The sequence below is a fragment of the Impatiens glandulifera genome, chromosome 1 (genome assembly GCF_907164915.1).
Source record: "Impatiens glandulifera chromosome 1, dImpGla2.1, whole genome shotgun sequence".
Lineage (NCBI taxonomy): Eukaryota > Viridiplantae > Streptophyta > Magnoliopsida > Ericales > Balsaminaceae > Impatiens > Impatiens glandulifera.
The window spans coordinates 145,453,850-145,476,328 of record NC_061862.1 but is presented as its reverse complement, the minus strand read 5'-3'; the positions used below and the strand labels follow the sequence as shown (position 1 = coordinate 145,476,328).

Here is a 22,479-nt window from a genome sequence, read left to right as displayed (position 1 = left end):
GGGCACTTCAAGTATATGTTCATGTCCCTAGGCCTCTCTATTAGGGGTTTCAAAGCCTTTTGTCGTCCCGTATTGTGTGTTGATGCCAGTTTTCTTAAGCACAAGGTGGAAGGTCAACTATTGGTGTCTATTGCATTAGATGCTAATGAACAATTATATCCTGTCGCATTCGGAGTTGTTGATTCAGAGAATAATAACTCTTGGACTTATTTTATGCAAAAATTGAGAGAAGCAATTGGATTAGTTGATGATCTCGTCTTCGTATCCGATAGACACCCAAGCATCGCCAATGCCTTATGTGCTGTTTTTCTAGAAGCATACCACGGTGCGTGCACATATCACATAAAGATGAATATCAACGCGAAATTCAAAACTGATAATTGTCATATGGAGTTTGATATGGCTTCTCGTGCGTACACTGTCCACGAATTCAATCGTTTTTTTTGACAAGATAAGGGTTAAAGATCATAGGATTGCTGCCTATTTGGAAGAAATTGGATTTCAAAGATGGAGTAGAGCATTTTTCCCCGGTAAGCGATACAATCAACTAACAAGCAATTATGCTGAGAGTTTTAATAGTCAGAGCAGAGAAGCCAAAAAGTACCCCATTTCCTCAATGGCCGAGTATTTAAGATTGACAATACAAGGTTGGTTTAATGAGAGAAGAGAAAGAGCGTCCAACCACCGAGAAATGTTATCTCCAACATATGAAAAGTGGTTACGTGAGGGATTCGAGAATGCTAGATTCTATACAGTATCATCGCTTAACCGATTCGAGTTTTATGTGCATGACAATCAGTCTCATTTTAAAGTCAATTTGAAAGACATGAACTGCACTTGTAGGGTATTTGAAGTTTCTGGTCTTCCTTGTACTCATGCAATGGCTGCTGCCCGTCACCGCAATTTGGTTTGTTATGACTTTTGTTCAAGGTATTATTCAGCTCACTTGTTCAATCTATTTAACCAATTGTTTAATCGTTTTATTTTCCATTCTTACAGGTATTACACAACTGAATCTTGGATGAATGCATATGCGGAGACATGTTACCCTGCTAGTGATGAAGACGATTGGGATATTCCCGAAATGATCAAGGAACGCGTATGTCTAAAACCACCTGTCAAGGTTAAGAAAGGGCGCCCACAAACAAAGCGTAGGTCATCTCAAGGTGAGGTACGTAAGGCTCCGAGACGATGCAGCTCATGTGGTGGACTAGGACATAATATGGCCACATGCAAAGAAGTCATGCCTGCTCCATCTACTGCAAAAGCATCATCATCTAAGCATCATGACTCATCTTCTCAACAGCACGAGCCATCATCTCAACAATATGAGCCTTTAGATTGATTGGGATAAGTTGTATAAGTGTTTTGAATAAGTTGTATTATGTTTTGGATAAGTTGTATTATGTTTTCGGATAAGTTGTACTCGGATAAGTGTTAATCGAATAAGTTGTACTCGGATAAGTTGTACTCGGATAAGTTGTACTCGGATAAGTTGCAATCTTTTTGTTGTATCTAGTTTATCTGTGTACTGAAGGAGTACTTAACGCTTCGTTAAGTACTTAACGCTTCGTTAAGTACTTAACGCTTCGTTAAGTACTTATCGCTTCGTTAAGTACTTATCGTTTCGTTAAGTACTTAACGCTTCGTTAAGTTAAACTTGGTTTAAGTTAAAGTGAGTTTAAGTTAGTTACTTGGTATGATTTATGTATATTGATTTATATGTTCAATTTTTGGTATGTAAATATCAGACTACCAACCAACCAGACTACATTAAAACTACAAATATTTTAACATGAAATGTAACTTGAGTTGAAGTTCTACCCAAAAAGTAATACAAGTTCAGAATACATAAGCACAAGTCAAGTTCTATCCAAAAATCAATAAAAGATTACAATACAAACTAAGGTTCTGTAATTTGATGAAATAACCGGACCACCATCTTTTGTCGAAAAAACTCAATTTCATTGGAAGTCACCTTCTCTACACCTAAACCAGCAGTCAAGTATTCCAAAAAAACAAACCTGAGATTTATGGGGAATCAATGATAGAGACAGAGGACACGAGGGGGACGGGCAGATCGGCCTTGTCAAAGTCTTCAGTGAGACGGTTGTAGAGAGAGAGGAATCGAGAGGATAGAAGAGGGAAAATGGAAGAAATGAATGTCGAAATGTTTTATTTTTTAAAATATATGGTATGGCGCGTGCATATACGCGCGCATATTCGTCTTCCTACGCGCGCGTGCAGAAACGCTAAGTACTTAACGAAACGTTAAGTACTTAACGAAGCGTTAAGTACTTACCGAAGCGTTAAGTACTTAACGCTTCGCTAAGTACTTAACGCTTCGTTAAGTACTTAACGCTTCGTTAAGTAACTAGCAGAAACGATATCATCTGCAAATATCATCACAGCCAAAAGAACAATCAATAAGATGAACAAACTAATAAACCAATATGAACAAATATGAACATATATGAACAAATATGACCCAATATGAACAAATATGAACAAATATGATTCAATATGAACCAATATTAACCAATATCACCAAAAATAACATATTTAGGGTTAGGGTTTCATTAAGAAATACAAATAAGAACATAAATCTGTTATATAAACATAGATTCGGGGATTATGTTTCTTATCTTGTAGATTTATGCTTTAGAGTCGCCATCGCCGGAGTTTACGCCGCCGGCGACAAACTCAGGAGGAGGAAAGAAAGCTTGAGAGAGAAAGAAAATGAGAGAAATGAAAAAATTTGAGTATATATATCAATACTGTTTCACTTCGCGAAACGCGAACTCCCTTCGCGTTACGCGAAAAGGGTAAATTTGTCCAAAAAAAATTAAGTGATCACCAGATCAAATATTATTAAACCTGACCACGGACGCAAATAGGCCTATTTTTAGGGTCATTTAGTCCAATTTCCCCTTTTAAATGGTCATTTTCCTATTAACTAATCAAATTTATTTTCACACACTAAATCACATATTAATTAAACGTTATAAATTTTTTGATATTATATTTTTAAGATTTATATATAACCTTACATATTATTATTATTTACATATTTAGATTAAATAGTAAAAAAATAAATTCAAAACATATTTGTTACATATTATTATTATTATATATATATATATATAAATATATATTATACTTAATTAATTTTAAAATTTTATATATTTAAATATAAAATTTATTAAAAAATAATAATAAGTAAATAATACTAAAAAAATATATATATAAAATTAATTATATTAATTAATTTATTTAAATAAATATTGTTTGTTTAATTTATAAATATATATATATATTTAATATAAAATTATATAAAATAGTAAAATCAAAATTATTTAAAAATTCGTAAAATTTTATTATAGTAAATTTAGAATAACAAAAATTTATTTATTTAAGAATTTATTTAAAATCATACTAGTTAACTCAATTAAAGATTGTCTTATTATCGTAGTCAATTAATTAATCAAAATACTAAATAATATTTTTTTATTAGAATTATATATTAATACTCTTAAATAATTTTATTAAAAATGTTATAAACTATATATTCCTTTTTCTTCTTCATAGTAAAATCTGGTGGTGGCTGAAGTGGATGTAGCTCAATTTGAGTGAACCACTATAAATCTGTGTCTTCTTGTATTCTTCTTTCTTGCATTTTTACAGATTGTTTCAAACTGGTCGGATTTGGGAGATACAAATCCTGACAACTGGTATTAGAGCAGCTAGACTAGATCTAAGCATCGGAAACAATGGCAAGTGAGAACAATATAGAACATGGGATTGGAAGATTCGATGGGACAAATTATGCCTTCTAGAGAATGCATATTAAAGATTATCTCTATGGAAAGAAGCTTCATGTTCTTTTGAGTGAGAAACTAGAGAAGATGGATGAAGCTGAATGAAAACTCCTTGATAGACAGGTTTTGAGAGTTGTCTAATTGACGTTAGCCAAGACGGTTGCTCACAATGTAGTAAAGGAGACATGGGTCTGATGAAAGATCTTTCTGATATGTATGAGAAACCATCTACTAACAACAAGGTACACTTAATGAAAATACTATTTTACTTAAGAATGATTGATGGTACTTCTGTCACTACTCATTTGAATGAATTCAATACAATTGTGAATCAATTGCTATCTGTTGAGATTGATTTTGGGGATGAAGTTAGTTCCCTGATTTTATTAGCATCTCTACCAAATAGTTGGGAACCTATGAGGGCAGCAATTAGTAATTTAGTTGGAAATGCTAAACTAAAATTTGTTGAAGTTAAAGATCGTATTCTTGCTGAAGAGGTTCGTAAAATTGATTATGGTGAAACATTTAAAGGTCTGCTCTGAATGTGTAAAACACGGGTAGAGGAAATGATAGAAATTTCAACCGAGGTAAGAGCAGATCTATGTCAAGGAGCAGGAGAAGTCAGTCCAAGTCTGGACGGACTTTTAAGTGATGGAATTGTGATAAACAGGGTCATTTAAAGAGGAATTGTAAAGCACCGAAGAAAAACGGTAAGGATAAAAATGATGCAGCCAACGTTGTTACAGAATCTCTCACTGATGCGTTACTTCTGTCTGTTGATAGCCCGATAGATTCATAGGTTTTGGACTCAGGAGCGTCTTTCCACACCATTTCTCACAAAGAATAAATGGAGAATTATGTGGCTGGAAACTGTGGGAAAGTATATCTTGCAGATGGTGAGACACTGGATATTGTTGGCATGGGGGACATCAAATTGAAGATGGCAAATAATGGTTCTGTTTGGAAGATTAATAAGGTGAGACACATTACAGGTTTAATGCGCAATCTGATTTCTGTTACTTAGCTTGATGAAGAAGGTCACAATTTCATTTGTAGAAATGGTGAATGAGAAATAGTTGTTGCTCGATATCACAAAACTAGAACGTTATACACGACTTCAACTTGCTGAGAAACAGTGAACTGTGGCATTACAGGTTGGGCCATATGAGCGAAAAAGGGATGAAAATTCTTTTGAAGAATGGACAGATTCGAGAACTGAAGTCTGTTGAACATTACTTATGTGAAAACTGCATTCTTGGAAAACAGAAACGGGTGAGTTTCTTCAAAATTGGGAAGGAGCTCAAGAAATAAAGGCTAGAGTTGGTACACACTAATGTGTGGGGACCTAAACTTGTTTCTTCTATTGGCGGATCATAATACTACGTGACGTTTATAGATGATTCGAAAAGAAAGGTATGAGTATATTTTATGAAGCACAAGTCTAAAGTATTTGCTATTTTCAAGAAATGGAAGGCTTTGGTTGAAAATGAAACAAATCAGAAAGTTAAGTGCTTGAGATCCGACAACGGAGGTGAATATATCAATTCAGATTTCAAAGAGTATTGTGCTATGAATGGGATCAGTATGGTGAAGACTATTCCCCAAACGCCTCAAGAAAATGGAGTAGCTAAACGAATGAATCGAACATTGAACGAGCATGCTAGAAGTATGAGATTGTATGCAGGCTGCCTAAAACCTTTTGGGCAGATGCTATTAATATTATTGCCTATTTGATAAACAGGGGACCATTTGTTCCTCTTGAATTCAGAATTCCTGAAGAAGCCTGAAGCAATAAAAAGGTAAACATTTCTTATTTGAAAGTGTTTGGTTGTTTATCATATGTTCATATTAATGAATGTGATAGGAGCAAGTTTGATCCAAAGTCTAATAAATGTTTTTTCATTGGTTATGGTGATATCGAGTTTGGTTATCGTTTCTGGGATAATCAAAATCGGAAGATCATTTGTAGCAAAAATGTTATCTTCTATGAACAGGTTCCCTACAAAGATTGTGTTGGGAAGACATCATATGGTAATTCTAAGTTGGAAGAGACTGATATAGTCGATTTGAGAGAATTTTTAGCTGAATATATACCGACTGTCGAAGAAGAACAATGTGTTGTTGAAGATGAAATCGTTGAGAACGTGGCCCTAGAGGTAAATCAGCAAACACCGGTTATATCGTTGAGAAGATCGTCAAGTAATCTAAAACCAGTTGAGAGGTGATCTCCATCTCTTAACTATATATTGTTGACAGATAGAGGTGGACCTGAATGCTATGAGGAAGCAATACAATCTGATGAATCGGTTAAGTGGGAGTCTGCGATGAAAAATGAGATGGACTCTTTGACGTTGAATCAGACTTAGGAGTTCACTGAGCTACCAAAGGGAAAGAAAGCACTTCGCAATAAATGGATCTTCAGGATTAAAGAAGAACATGATAAAATCGTGAGGTACAAGGCAAGATTGGTTGTGAAAGGATTTCAACAGAAAGAAAGTATTGACTACAATGAGATCTTCTCTCCAGTAATTAAATTGATGACAATCAGAACTATTTTGAGTTTGGTTGTGAAAGAAGACTTTCATCTTCAACAAATGGATGTCAAAACAATTTTTCTTCATGGTGATTTAGATGAAGAGATTTACATGCGACAACCAGAAGGATTTGAAATCAAAGGAAAAGATGAGCTTGTGTGTAAGCTTCAAAAAATTTTGTATGGTTTGAAACAGGCTCCAAGGCAATGATACAAGAAGTTTGATAGCTTCATGAAAAGTAACAATTTTCTGAGGTGTGAAGCTGATCATTGCTGCTATATCAAGAGGTTTGATAAATCGTACATTATTCTACTTCTCTACGTTGATGACATTTTGATTGCTAGAGAAAGCTTGTATGAGATTAACAAGCTCAAGAAAGAGTTGTCTGAAAATTTTTCAATGAAGGATTTGGGTGCTGCAAAACAAATCCTTGAGATGAGAATTTTCAAGGATGAAGAAATTCTCAAGTTTTCACAAGAAGAATATGTGAAGAAAGTTCTTAGTAGGTTTAACTTGTATGATGCAAAACCAGTTACTACCCTCTTAGCTAGGCACTTCAGACTATCTAAAGATCAGTCGCCTTCAACAGAGGAGGAGAAAAATTACATGACCATTGTTCTGTATGCCTCTGCCATTGGTTGTATTATGTATGCAATGATTTGTACAAGACTAGACATTGCACATGCAGTGGGAGTTGTAAGAAGATTCATGAGCAACACGGGTAGACAACATTGAGAAGCAGTAAAATGGATACTACGATACTTAAGAGGAAGTACAGGTCTCGCTTTGTGTTTTCGAAAGTTTAATATATATTTGGAAGGATATGCTGATGTTGACAATGGTGGTGATGTTGATAGTAGGAAGAGCACAATAGGGTACATTTATACTCTGGGAGGTACTGCAATCAGTTGGGTTACAAAATTGCAGAAGATTGTTACTTTTTCTAGTTGTGAGGTAGAGTATGTTGTTGTGACAGAGGCTGCTAAGGAGATGATGTGGTTACAACCCTTTTTGCGAGAATTGGGTCAAGACTACGAGGGAAGTGTGTTGCAATGCGACAGTCAGAGTGCCATTCATTTGGCAAAAAATCATGTTTATCATGGCAGGACGAAGCATATATAAGTTCGTTATCATTTCATCTGGTCAACTCTAGAAGATGGAGTAGTATCTCTTGAGAAGATTTCCGGGATTGAGAATCCAGCTGATATGTTGACGAAAGCTGTGACAAATGAGAAACTGAAGTTGTGTGCAACTTCAATTGGTCTTCGTTAAGACACCGGATGGAAAACCACTACCGATCGAGAGATGATGAAGTTAGTCTCCAAGTGGGAGATTGTTGAGTTATGGAGCCTACACTTATAATAAACTCTACATTGTTAATTAGAGTTTATTGGGTTTGTATTTGGTTTTGGTCTTGGGCATGACCAAGAGTTATTTAGGTTTAGTACCTGAATGTTTAACCTATAAATATGTGATTATTAAGGGTTTACAAGCGAGAGACATAATTCTAGAGAGATAAAGTGTGAGGCAAAAACTCTGTATTCATTCTTCTTCTTCATAGTGAAATCTGGTGGTGGCTGAAGTGGACGTAACTCAATTTGAGTGAACCACTATAAATCTGTGTCTTCTTGTGTTCTTCTTTCTTGCATTCTTATAGATTGTTTCAAGCTGGCCGGATTTGGGAGATACAAATCCTAACATGGGATAGGCTCTACGTCTCCATATATAGTATTGTTCAAGTATTTAATTTCAACCCTATATTCACTTGTACAATATTGTGTTGCCTGAACATAAATTTTGTTATGAAGTTAAATGACTTGAAATGATTTGTAGGGGTGAATCAATCATACCATGCATGTACATAATTTTTGTTACAACCTACCAAAGGGATTTTGATTTTATAAAATTTATTTGTTGCATTCAGACAAGAAGCTGCTGGTGCACTTTGGAACTTGTCATTTGCTATAGAATCCGAGAATCAATTTCAAGAGCTGGGTGCATTGAAGCCTTAGTATCTAATTTTTTTTCTAATTAGAACTTGGTTTTCATAACCAAACAACCAAAAAATCATTTGAAATTTATCCTCACACTTCAAATGGCCACGAGTTCATACTCATAGCCATAGACTACTTCGCTAAGTGGGTTGAAGCAGACTCCTACAAAGTCTTGAAATCATCTCAAGTGGTAAAGTTCATCTGCACTAGCATCGTCGCAAGATATGGAGTCCCTCACACCCTAATTTCAGACAATGGTTAACACTTCCGAAGAAAATGTTTCAATTGCTCGACGAATTCAAGATCGAACATCATAAGTCATCACCCTATAGACCACAAACCAATGGTGTGATCAGAGAGGCAAACAAAAATGTGATTAGGATCATCAAGAAGATGACCAACACGTATAAGAATTGGCATGAGAAACTATCACATTGCCTTATGGGGATATCGTACAACTACTCGAAGTTCGACATCAGACGAAACTCCCTATTCCCTGGTTCACGGCATGGACGTCGTATAATCTATCGAAATTGAGATTCTAACTTTAAAAATACTCTTAGAAAGCCATGTTATTGAAATGACTAGCTTAAGTCTCGATACGATCAATTGACATTGATGGAGAATAAGAGGTTAAAACGCTTTATATAAAACCCAAGTCTACCAAAACGAATGTTAAACACCATCAATAGAAAGATGAAACCTAGAAACCTAAAAGAAGGTAATTTGGTTCTTAAACGAACTCGGGAACACCTAGACCCCAGGGGCAAATTTTATCTCCAATGGGAATGACCCTTCGTAATCAAGAAAATCCTCCTTAGATGAGTTGTCCGCCTATAGAAAAATAAATGAGAGAAGTTACGTAGGCAACATGCATGTTTGTAGACCCAATCTTATTTAAATAAATAAAACCCCCAGTCCATTCCTCAAAAGAGAAAGAAAAAAATCTTTTGAGAAAGGAATAAAACTTTTGTTCCTGACCTAAAACAGATGTGATGGATTTTAGGAAACAAGTAAGGACAAAACCAAAAGTATCGTTTTCAACCGAGTGATATTCTCATAAATGAAACCAATGATTTCACAATAACTCTGATTCATAATATATCGATCATAAGCTCTTTTTTGTTTGTAAGCGATTATCCTAAAAAGAACCCTCCATATAATGTTTTTGAAGAAAAAGATCTGGAATAAATCCCATAAAAGAAATGCCAAGAGCCGTAAATTGAGAAAGGACACATCATCGCTCCCTTTGTTAAAGAAAAGAGAGGTTTGAAACTCGATGTTTTGGGAAGAAAAAAACCAAAAATGAAAATGCCAAAAAGAGATCTGGAATAAACCCTGAAAATCTCTCAAACAAATAAAGAAATGTTTTTTGTGTTGGTTGAGGTATTGAAATCACAATTCTTGCTCACTCAAACTCTAGTCTTAATTGCTACGACAAGAGCAGAATATACCAATTCTACCAGATATACTGTGGTGTTAAATTTAGTAAAAGGGGAGAATATGAGAAAATTGTTAAATTAAGTTAGAGGGGGGAAAATCATTAAATTAAGTTGAATTATAAAAAATATTTTAATTGATTGAAATAAACTTAGGATAATTAAAATGAACACACATGGTTTTGATGATGGTTTGATGAAGGAATAAGACTAAGTTCAGTAATGTGTTAATGCGTAGGTAAAAACTGAAGACTCACTAGAAGTAGAGTTGCTCCATCAGCAGAGCTCTCTAACAGCAGATTTGCCATCAACAGAATCGCTATCAGCTGAGTTCGCTGGCAGTAGAGTTGCTCCATCAGCAGAGCTCACTAACAATAGACTTACCATCAGCGGACTCGCTATTAACTAAGTTCGCTGGCAGCAGAATTGCTCCATCAACAGAGCTCGATAACAGCAGACTTGTCAACAATAGACTTGCCATCAGCAGACTCGCTATCAGCTGAGTTCGCTGGCAACAAAGTTTGCTAATAGTAGTTGCCATCATCTGAAGATTCACTAACATCAGAGTTTCCATCAGCAGACTCGCTATCAGCTGAGCTCAGACAGTAAAGTTCTCTAGCAGAAGAGTTGCACAAACATCAGAGTTCGCTAGCAGCAGAGCTCGCCATTAACAGAGTTCGCTAGCAGCTGAGCTGATCAATAGCTGAGTCCGCTATTAGTAGAGTAGCTCATCAGTAGAGTTCGCTATCAGCTAAGTCAAGTAGTTGAGCACTCATAGACTGCAATACGACAGAATGTACAACCAACTCTCTGCTCTAACATACAAAACGATAAACAAATATTCCATTCCACTTCACACTAAAATCTCATACGCCAGATATTCGACAAATGTACCATTGCCACGTATCGACAGAATGGATTCGACTGTTGCCATGCCTCAAATATAAAAAGGCATTAGAGAACAACGGTGAAGCTCTCTAGTCTGTGTGCTCTCGTTTGTTCTTTAAGTTTATGCATACCCGAGACGATATACGTTAAGCAATAATATTTTGTATCATTCTATAATCATTTTACTTGTGTAGTCGGCTTTTCAACAAGATAGGGTGAGAGCTAGACGTTCAGACAGGAAAATGTTAAGACTTGTGATTTGAGTGGGTTTGTGTAGCGTCTATACAAATTAAAGTCTTCTAGTGAAAAATAGAACAACAATATTCAACCCCCTTTCTACTGTTGTCTTCGATCCTAACACTCGGAAACTAAAAAACAGCTCAAATAGGTTGAGATTTTGAAATCACCTTTCGTGTTCACTCATACTATAGTCTTGATTGCTATGGCAAGAACATAATCTACTTATTCTACTAGATATACCCAGAGTCAACACAAGAAAAAAGAAAAATGGAAAATAAAAACCCAAAGTAGAAAGTTGATAAATCTCTCTAAAAGATATTTTACGATGAGTAAACTTTTGAGAAATGTGGTTTAAGGCCAAGCAACCAAATATAGTTGCACCCTTGTCAAAACATTGAAGTTTTGACTATCTTCTTCGAGGGTAATAATTCTGGATAATCATTTATACACGAGATCGAATTTATAACTGATATCTCGAAAATTGGAAAAAAAAAGAAATCTTATTCCTTGATGAAAGAAAAATGATCACAAATGACATAATAGACGTTAATGCCTAGCCCTGAACACGTTTCGAATAAAAAACGGAATGATCCGTTCAAAAGGATCAAGGTTCATTACAATCTTGAAAAAAAGATAAACACGGATAGGAATTGAGGAACAAAAAATGTCCCCTTATACAAAAATATGAGGCATCTGTTCATAAAGTTCGAAACCGTCGATTAACGAATTTCAACTAGCTGCGAAGGTCACATTGAAAGGAAAAGGGGAAAATAATTATGTTGAAATATTCTCTTAAAGGCCAAAAGACCCAGGACCGATATTGTAAAAACAAATAAGCAAATCGAGTCTCCAAAATCTTATTTTTGATAGGTATGAGACATCGTTTGTATACGATTCCGTCAAAACTCATATTTGTTGATAAGTTCAAAAGCCTTGTTTGTTGACAAGTACCGAGATCATTTGTACATGATCTACCAAAACCCTATTTGTCGATAGGTACGAGACATCGTTTGTATACAACTCCATCCAAATTTTTATTTGTTCAAAACCTTATCTGTCGATAGGTACGAGACATCGTTTGTATACGATTCTGTCCAAACTCTTATTTGTTAATAGCTATCAAAATCCTATATGTCGATAGGTACGAGACATCGTTTGTATACGATTCCGTCCAAAGTCCTATTTGTTAATAGGTATTAAAACCCTATATATTGATAGGTACGAGACATCATTCATACACGATTCCGTTCAGACCCCTACTTGTTAGTAGGTACCAAAACACCTATATGTTGATAGGTCCAAAAGTTTTTTATATTGACAAGTCCTGTGATCATTCGTACATGATTCACCAAAACCCTATCTATCGATAGGTACGAGACATCATTTGTACATGATTCCTTCCAAAGCCTATTTGTTAATAGGTATCAAAAGTTTGTTTGTTGACAAGTATCGAGATCATTCATACATGATCCGCCAAAACCTTATTTGTCGATAAGTACCCGAGATCATTCGTACATGATCCATCAAAACCCTATTTGTGGATAGGTCCAAAAACCTTATCTAACGATAAGTACCTAAGATCATTCGTACATTATCCACCAAAACCTTGTTTGTTAACAAATATCGAGATCATTCGTAAATGATCTTCCAAAACCTTATATGTCGATAAGTACCCAAGATCATTCGTACATGATCTATCAAAACTTTATCTATCGATATGTACGAGACATCATTCGTACACGATTCCGTCCAAACTCCTATTTGTTAGTATGTGTCAAAACCCTATTTATTGATAGGTATCAAACCTTATATGTAGATATGTACCAAGACCATTTGTACATGATCCATAAAAACTATATCTGTCGATAGGTACGAGACATCGTTCATACACGTCCAAACTTTTATTTGTTAATAGGTATCAAAAATCATATATGTTGATAGGTATAAAACCTTATATATCGATAAGTACCAAGATCATTCGTACATGATCCGTCAAACTTCTATCTGTTGATAGGTATCAAACCTTATATATCGATAAGTACCAAGATCATTTGTATATGATCCATCAAAACCCTATTTGTCAATACGTACGAGACATCGTACGCACACAATTCCATCCAAACTCATATTTGTTAATAGATTTCAAAAACCTTATTTGTTGATAGGTATCAAACCTTGTTTGTCGATAAGTACCAAGATCATTCGTACATGATCCTTCAAAACCTTATCTGTTGAAAGGTACGAGACATCTTCATACACGATTCCGTTCAAACTCCAACTTGTTAGTAGGTTACTCAAAACCCTATCTATGGATAGGTACGAGACATTGTTCATACACGATCCGTTCAAACCCATACTTGTTAGTAGGTTACTCAAAATCCTATTTGTTGAAAGGTACGAGACATCGTTCATACACAATTTTGTTCAAACCCATACTTGTTAGTAGGTAACGAAAAAACCTTATCTCTCTCGATTGGTATCTGGTCAAAACCCATCTCTCAATATGTATCAAAAATCTTGTCTATCGACAAGTATTAAGATCTTATGTATATGATCCACTAAAACCCTATTTGTCGATAGGTATGAGACATCGTTTGTATATAATTCTGTCAAAACTCCTATTTGTTAATATGTACTAAAACCCTATCACTTGAATATGTACAAAGACCCTATATCTCGGTAAGTACATCAAAATCCTATATTTCGATATGTGTTCTCCTTCTATTCCACAAACAAAAAAATCTATATGTTGAAAGTACCACAATCATTTATACATGATCACCTCAAGTATTACTTGTTGGTAACCTCAATGGCAAGTTTATTAGCTCCCACGATAAACATATTTGTTGATAGTACCATGATCATTTGTATATGATCGCACTAAGCATTACTTTTTAGTAGACCCTATAAGGAAGCTCTTCAGCTTTCACTCAGACTTATTTGTTGATAGTCTCGTGATCATACACATATGATCACCCTAAAATATTACTTGTTAGTAACTTATATGAAAAGTTGCTAAAACTTTCATGTCTCCTTTATGTCTCATCAAACGACATTAACTACTAGACATTTGTACATGACTATCTTGAATAATCTGTCGATGTTCATGATAAATAAGAATTGATTTTTCAAATACCTATAATTACCTTGACATCATTATCCTATAGATTTTAGGGATACTTTGTTAAGATCTGTGAAACAAGATTTTAGGAACTATCTTTATAAGATAATCACCAAGGAAAGATCAATGATCAACACTTAGAAGCACCTTGATGAATGCTATACACAACAACACCGGATCACTCCAACGACAATTTATTACATGTGCTATCTTTCCATCACCCTCGATAAAATAAATTGGATACGAAAAACTTAGTGTTAGATGTCATACTCATATGTACGTTTTCAAAATCGGTTTGTTGTAATCAAACTTGATTAGAGAGGGGCATTCTATAAGCACTAAAATTTTACACACCCAATTTATAAATTTATAAATAATTATTTTGATTATATTCGAATAAATAAAATCAAAATAGTTAACCTCAAGGCCAAAACCTAATTAAACAATTAAATGGATTAATTATTGTAATAATTAAAATCCTAAAATAATTAAGGATAATGACAAAAAAAATAATTTGGGATAAATGTTGTACATATTTTATCTAAAATTAATTTTAGAAAAATCAAGAGGATTAAAATAAATAATTTTAGATAAATGTTGTATCCATTTTATCCCAAATAAATTATTTATTCAACCCAAGAATATACAAAAAAAAAATTTGACAAAATAAATGTCATATATATTTTAAATATTTTTGTGTATTTTACAGATTTTAAAATAAAGTCAAAAGGGTGGAAAAAAATTAATTTTAAATAAACCCTTAAGGTTTAAAATGAAAAAATAAATTTGTAATCAGATGTAGTCAAAATCCAGAAGGATTGATATAGCCGAAACCACGGCCTTTAGATAGGCACTAGATTTTTATCTAACGCCCAAGAGTCGCCCGCGTTGCCCGCTGTAGCGAAAGGAGCACGCATCTGCGAAGTAGGGAATCAGCTAACGCACGTTAGCTGAAACGCAACGGATCACTCGGTTGTGGATAGAACCTAAACGAGACACTAACAGAATGCTCTGTGTCCGTATTTACACCCAAGACGGTGTCATTTTACTCCTAGTTTGTATTCTTCCTTGCGATGAATAACATATAAGGAAGAATCTCATCTTTGATTTGTCAAAGATTGAACTTCGTCGATAGTCCACCATTTTGACTAATTCAAAAGTTAAAATGATCACCCTATCACGGTGATCATTTCTCCTATGATCATAGGCTTCATTATGGACTAATCGGGCAAGTTGAATCAAGAATAGCCAAAATACCATTGAGGGTTTCTGACTAAATCCAATCAAATTGCTTCCCAAATCGACTTCAAGAGGCTATAAATAGCCTCCCTTGATAAATTCGAAGGCAAGAGACCACCCCAAAAGCTTCCATAATGTATAAGGAATGTTCTTCAATCCTTGTTAAACTTCCAATCATCTTCTAATTCAACTTCTAGTTTGAAATTGAAATTTATATATTTCAGTTTTCATAAGTTTGTATATTGCCTAGTTGTTGGATTTCTTGATTGGTAAATGATCTTAGGATCATTTACAAGCTTTCTATGAAAGCTAGAATAGATCACTCGATTTAAAACAAAATACCCAATTTTGAATTTGGAAAAATCAAAAATTGGGTTTTCTATTCTTGAGCTAATCCTCAATAACAACGACCTAGAAAGCTTCACAACATGTTTTTAGTGATGTTGGTCACCTATTTATATTATGTTTGATCCATCCTATCATTATGATCAAAATCAAAAATTTTAAAATAATTGAAAATTTTAAGTTCTTGAATTGGTCAAAACGAACAACTATTGTTCATGTATTGGTACCAATCAATCATATGAAATATAAGGAAGCTACTAGCAAGCTCCTTACACTATATTAAACTTTAAAAACCAAAAAACATGATTTTTGGCCTACAAACTGTTTTGAATAAATTGAACATCACCCAGGTCGAATGATACCTTGGGATGATGTTCATGTTGTTCTTGGGAGATTTGTGAAGCTACACATGCCCTTAGATCAAACAATCCAAACCTCAATCAAAATTGCAAAACCTGCAATTTTGATCTTCTTGAGGACTAGGAGGTTTGATTAGGACTAAGAGATATGACCGAGGATCTTTAGTCAGGACCGAGGCGTCCGACCGAGAAATTTCGATAAGGACCAAGAGGTCCAACCAAGGCTTTTCATCTAGGACAGAAAGATTCGACCGAGGATTTTCAGCTAGGACCGAGAGGTTCGACCGAGGCTTTTCAACCAGGACTAAGAGGTTCGACCGAGGTTTTTTAAACTAGGACCGAGAGGTCCGATCAAAGATTTTAGCCTAAGGACTGGGAGGCTTTAAAACCCGACCAAGACTCTGGACTTAGGACCAAAGGCTTTAGCCCTAACCGATAAAAACGCACCCAGGACCGAGGACAACGGTCATAGGGTCTGTTTGGTTGCACTTTTATTTTCCAATTTTTTTGTATTTTTTTTCTAAAAATCCCAAAACACAGAAAATGATTTCAAATTCCCACAAAAATATTTTGATAAAGGCTCGTTTGGAATTTATGTTTAAACCCTAATGCCTTTAAATACTGATGATCTTTTTAGGTATATCCCTCCCTAGTCATCATCATTAACAACATGTACCAACATTTAAATATTGTTATTACAATTTTAAATACACAAAAACATATGCATGTCTAGGACCGAAAGAATAATTGGTTAAAATAAAACGTTATACAACCAATTTTCAACAAGCCAATATTTTATAAAATAGAGACCGTTTTTAAAATGAGTATATAGGATGAAGCGCAAAATACGTTTGTATACATATACCTTTTTATTGATTTTAAAAACTAAAAATCAATTGGCGATTCTGTTTCAAATAAATAATCTTTCAAATTAATTATTTTTAATTAATTTATTTACGGATTTTGAAAAATCAAATTTAAATTTGATTATGATAAATCTAAAGATTATTTAAATTTAAACCCAAATTAATTTCAAAGCTATTAGGATTTGTTTAAATCTTTTAAAATAATGTTTTATTTTTAAAAGATTCCTGACACGTAAACTGAGATTAAAATTTCTCAAACCTCGAACTTTTTCGGGATAAGGATTTTTCAGGGGTTATAGGGACAAAGAGTTTTCTGGGTGTTACACCATCTCCAACCCACACACACATTCTCAAACCCAAAATGCAGTAAATGTTACATTAAACAATAATTCATCTCCAACCAAAAAACCCATTTCTAAACCCAAAAGAATATTTTTAGAATATTCCTTTCTTACACAAACGTTTTAACTTTATTAATATTATCTATATATTTATCAACTTTACATATTTAACCCTAATTTTTTTTATTCATTTAATAAAATTAAAATAAAATTAAAATAAAATTAATTTATAATAAATATTTTAATTCAATAATATATTTAAATAAACAAACATATTATATAAAACAAACATTATTAATAAAAAAAACACTTGATACACATACCTATAAAATAAATTAGATAAAATTTAAGTATAATAAATTTAATGATTTAATTATACATTTAAAAAATATTATAATTTTTTATCTTAAAAGTAAAAATAAGTTAAATGATTAATTTAGATGTAAAAAAATAAAAAGTTAAAAAAAATAAAAAATAAATGTAAGGTCCATTTTTTCAAAAATGGCCAAAATTGTGATAATCAACCGTCCATACACATATTTGCGTCTGGACTGAAGAGAGAGAAGGCAGGTTCGGGTTTTTTTATGCCGATGGGTTGAAGGAGAAAATGGCACGCACAATGGGGGATTATGTGTGCCGGTTGGAGTTGCTCTTACAAAATTGCGTAGAATTTTTATAATTTGAAAAATACTCTCAATATTTTGTAGGTCATTTGTTGTTCATACTTGTCAATGTCTTGGTTATAATTTCTCGAGTTTGTGTACATCCCCTTTATAGCAACAAATGAGATGAAATTGTTAGATCTAAAATTATTTCTCATTTGCTCAATAAAATATTTTTGATGTTGATATTTCATTTGAAGACCCTTCTTCATATATTTTCTCTTAATTTATACGAATTTCTCATTATTTTGATTATATACATGTAGATGGATAATTATCAAATGAAAACATTTCTCGACGTTGTTTACCAACCCACGGGCAATGAAATTATTTACTGTCGCTCATAATTTTTTGTATAATTTTTTTTTATACCGCGTGATTGGTTTGATCGGATTGTTGTGAAGATACCGCAGACAATGAGTTTATATTTTTTTTGAGAACGCTGAGTTCCACTGCTCCTATGAAGTGCGACTAATCTCGCATAATCCGCAAACACACTTAACCATTTAACCAGACGTAGAATTTATTGTCTGACGAGCTCGAACCCAAGACCTCATGGAGCCTAGAGATATCCATCTGCTATTGTAACCCTAAAATAAATTCATGGTTAGATCTTCTTTATTAAAATTTTAAATTTTATAAATTTATTATAATATTTAATATATAGATTCTCGTTGTGTTGTTTTGACTGTTAAATTGAATTACTATGGATGATATGTTATTATTGTTTTTTTTAATTAATAATACCATCAATTGTGATTATTGAGTATTTAAATATTACAATAGTATATAAAATTAAAATAATATATATTTTAATATTTTAATTGTTAAAAAAAATAATAAAAATTGAAAAACAAAATATTTTTAAAAACACATTAAATATTTTAAAATATTACTTAGAAAAACCAGAGTTTTACCCTAAAATCCTATGAAAGCTGGTCTTAATATGGAAGTCTTCCCTGGGCGTGGCTAAGAAAATGATTGTACAGAAGAAGATACACGAGAAATGGGTCCCGCCGCGGTATGGCATACTCCATGACTTCATCCATGGTCGTAATCTTCTTCTTCGTCCACAAATAAAGGAATATTTCTCATCATCGATCAGCAAATCACAACCCAATTTTACTTCTACTTGACAAACTCTTGCTGTTAGGTTTTTGATTGCTTTGTAAGATATGTGGGGATTTGGGGGTAGGTATTATTGGGGGACGAGGAGGAAAGAAACCGAAAAAGTGGAAGGTATTGTCGTGGTTTTCGCTTGGATGTCCAGTCAAGATAAGCACCTCAAGAATTACGTCGACTTATATTCTTCTCTCGGTTGGAATTCTCTCATCTGCCATTCCCAATTCCTCAACTTGTGAGTTCCTCCCTCAAATTTGCCCCCTTTTTTCTAATTCATTCCATCATTTCTCTTATGATCATTTCCTATCTTAGTTTATAGAAAATACTCGATTAGAGCTGAACTATAGGCATTCATTGCATTCCCAGGTTATATCTGATCTGATAAGAGTGTTTCATATCATAAAGTGACTCAATTAGTAGTCTTTACAATTTTTAAAGTTCTTGTATGACAGATTTCTTGATTTCAACCACCCATATCATAAGTATAGAGAGCAATACATTATGTAGAAGTCCTTTAAAGAAGACCATTTCTAAGTAAAGAGAACAATACATTATCAGAATTAGTTCTTGTGTAAACAGTGGGATTGAATTTGATGAAATTATTACTACCCTTAATAGGATATGATTTGGTGTTCTTGTTCTGTGTTGTTCCCATTTTTATAAGGTTGTGATCTGATTATTGATTGGTCAGCGGTTGCGAATTAGACACTTTCAATGTCTTTTGAGACGTTTGGCGGTTGTTTTTGTCGTTTGAAAGGTGTACTTACTCAGTCCATTTAGGTTGTTGCACCTAATATGATGTTGGGTTCCATTATTTTATTTCGACACAGCACAGCCTTCCATAGAAAGATCTCTCTTTTTGAGCTATGTGAATTGTGAATATTTTTCGTACTCATAAATCCTAGCAGAGGATGTTGCTAATGAATTTTGTTAACTCATCATTTTGAATTTCTGCCATAGGTTCTTTCCTGAGAAGGCAACAGCATTGGCATTTGAAATACTCAATGAACTTATTAAGGTATGAAATGGACAGTTTTTCAACATATTCTCTCAATATATTGTTGTTTTTTTGGGGAAAGGTCGAAGGCTTAGTTTATTAAATGAACTTAACATATTTGACTATTCGAAAACCCAAACAAGCTAGAAAGAAGACAAGAAAAGACAAATGTATGTCAGTTTCAAGAAATCACTCAAACAGACAGACCAATTTGCCTGATTATTTGTGTACTTGTTCAAACTTCTACTCTGAATATTGCAACATCTCACAACCGCTTATTTTTCTTATCAATAAATCTCATAAATAATTGCAACTTTCTGATGCTGCTAACTGATTATAATGTTAATTTTTAATTTGTTTGTGAGAAGGAACTTAAAATGAGGCCATGCCCTGTTGTTCTTGCTTCATTTTCTGGTGGTCCAAAAGCTTGCATGTATAAGATGCTTCAGGTTAGTTTTTCCACAAAAAATGGCGTTTGTTAGCTTGAACTTTACGTTTCTGTTCAAGTTAACACTATTTCCCATATGTATTGCAGATAATTGATGGAAGAAGTCAATCGCTTCCAAATTCAGTACGCAAAGTGAATCTTATAATTCAAGATCTTCTTCCCTTTTCTCTTCGTTCATGTCGTATTTGCCTTGTGTAGGATGAGTACAAGCTAGTTAAGGACTGCATATGTGGTCATATCTATGATTCAACTCCAATTGACTTTAAAAGTGACATGGGTATGCGTTTTATTCTACACCCGACGGTTCTACAAATGTCTAGTCCACCACCTATAGTAAAATGGATTGTAAATTCCATATCTTCCGGCTTGGATACTCTTTTCCTCACTAGATTTGAATCGCAACGAGCTGATTATTGGCAGACTCTTTATTCCTCTGTGGTGAGTCTTCTCTACTTTTGTTGGCACTTTTCAATGCTAAAGAAAAACTGATCTAACTCAATACTGTCTGAGTTGACTCGGAAAACAGTATGCAGCTCTTCCCTGATCCTAGGATGTTCAAATATAATTGCTTTCAACTCTTCCAAGATTTGTGTATTGATGACCATTTGAGAACACTTTTTGTGTCTGAATCCGGATCTAGATGAGAAACTGTCAATAAATTTATTTGAAAGCATTAATTCGGGTATCTCAAGTCATTTGATGATTGGAAATAGAAATTCTCTTCTTAATTCGGATCCTGATCAAGAAAGTGTTTACAGATGTTTTCACATAAATTTATTGACAAAACATCTTGAATGACAGAGCATGGGGGCTCCATATTTAATCTTCTGTTCAGAAGACGACGATCTTGCTCCTTGGCATGTTATCTTTAATTTCGCTCAAAGATTAGAAGCTCTGGGCGGAGATGTGAAAATGGTGAAATGGAATCGATCTTCTCACGTAGGTTTGTCTGCACACCTTTTCCTCACAATTTTAAAAAACGATATCATTTGAAGGCGTTCTTAATGAGAATTACAGTGCAGGTCATTATCGCAATTACCCAATTGAATATAGTGCTGCTGTAACAGAGCTTCTTGGTAAGTCATCAACAATATACTCTCAAAGAATTAGACAACTCGAAGGGGAAGAAAGAATGGGATTCGACAGTAGTCATGACGAAGAACATGGCCCATTTCAATCTCTGAAGAAAGCAACGAAAAACGCAAATCAGATCGTGAGAAGAGTCGCTCTAGGATCGAAAGATCATTTCGTTGTTCCCACTTCTGTGGAGTATCACGATGGAAAAGCAGTTGGGTCTGTTGAGGATGGTGAAAGAGGAGGATTTATTCAATTGACGAACTTGCCGAGGATAAACGCTCATGGTGTTCTTGGACAAATACTTTACGATGTTTGCGTTCCGAAGAACGTGGAGGATTGGGATGTGAAGGATTCTTCGAATTTCAGTATGGCTCCGTTTCCTAATTTGTCAAGAAGGATTTACATGAATCCTATCAAGTGTATTCGAAAATCAAGATTGTGATTTCAAATAATCAAATGGGTTGGCTGAGTGTGAATTTGTGTGGAATTCTAGTCTTGGCCTCCATTTTCAGGATGGATTTTCCTTCTCTGCCTGTAATCTTGGATCTTAAATTGTATGTAGAAGAGAGACTCTGTGTCATATGTTATTAACATTTGATCTTATGTATGATTTTTGTCACATAAAACTATTTTAGTAGGTTGAGTTTAGTGCTTCAATTATATAATGAAATTATTTTTTAGATGTTAAAGTTGTATTAAAGAATTTGAAAGATAAAGTTGAAAGGGAGTTAAAGTTATATTTATTAAAGTTGTAGTAAATTAAAATTGATTACATAAACAATCAAAATCAAAGCTAAAATATCATTGAATAATTCTCTAACTAAAAGCAATTCAAACAAGATATCAAACAATTTTTAGGTCTTAAGTAATTTAATTTGAAATTCATTCTCATAAATAAATAAAAACAAATCAATCAATTCATATTTAGTGAGATATATTATTATAAAATTAAGTCCCAAATTATTCTGATCATCATATTTTCTTAAGTT

General features: G+C 33.8%; 1 protein-coding gene across 2 annotated transcripts; it reads left to right on the top strand.

Annotated features, from left to right (window-relative positions):
- Positions 1 to 18,813: 18,813 nt before the first annotated feature.
- LOC124920027 lies at positions 18,814 to 22,179 on the top strand. 2 transcript variants are annotated; one of them, XR_007097619.1, is made up of 6 exons: positions 18,814 to 19,203; positions 19,929 to 19,986; positions 20,334 to 20,414; positions 20,501 to 20,851; positions 21,215 to 21,352; positions 21,431 to 22,179. XR_007097619.1 is itself a non-coding variant. In XM_047460417.1 (6 exons), exons 4-6 carry the CDS (start codon positions 20,687 to 20,689, stop codon positions 21,930 to 21,932), a joined length of 804 nt encoding a protein of 267 aa, XP_047316373.1. In that variant the 5' UTR covers positions 18,817 to 19,203; positions 19,929 to 19,986; positions 20,334 to 20,414; positions 20,501 to 20,686; the 3' UTR covers positions 21,933 to 22,179. The 2 variants fall into 2 exon arrangements, 1 of the variants encoding a protein (XP_047316373.1); XM_047460417.1 differs by having other exon boundaries at positions 18,817 to 19,203; positions 21,215 to 21,356; positions 21,436 to 22,179.
- The last annotated feature ends 300 nt before the right edge of the window (positions 22,180 to 22,479 follow it).

Coding starts and splice junctions, on each gene's coding strand:
- LOC124920027 (XM_047460417.1), top strand. CDS start 20,687: ATGGGTATGCGTTTTATTCTACACCCGACGGTTCTACAAATGTCTAGT. Junction 20,852..21,214: donor AGACTCTTTATTCCTCTGTG/GTGAGTCTTCTC, acceptor CTTGAATGACAG/AGCATGGGGGCTCCATATTT. Junction 21,357..21,435: donor GAATCGATCTTCTCACGTAG/GTTTGTCTGCAC, acceptor ATTACAGTGCAG/GTCATTATCGCAATTACCCA.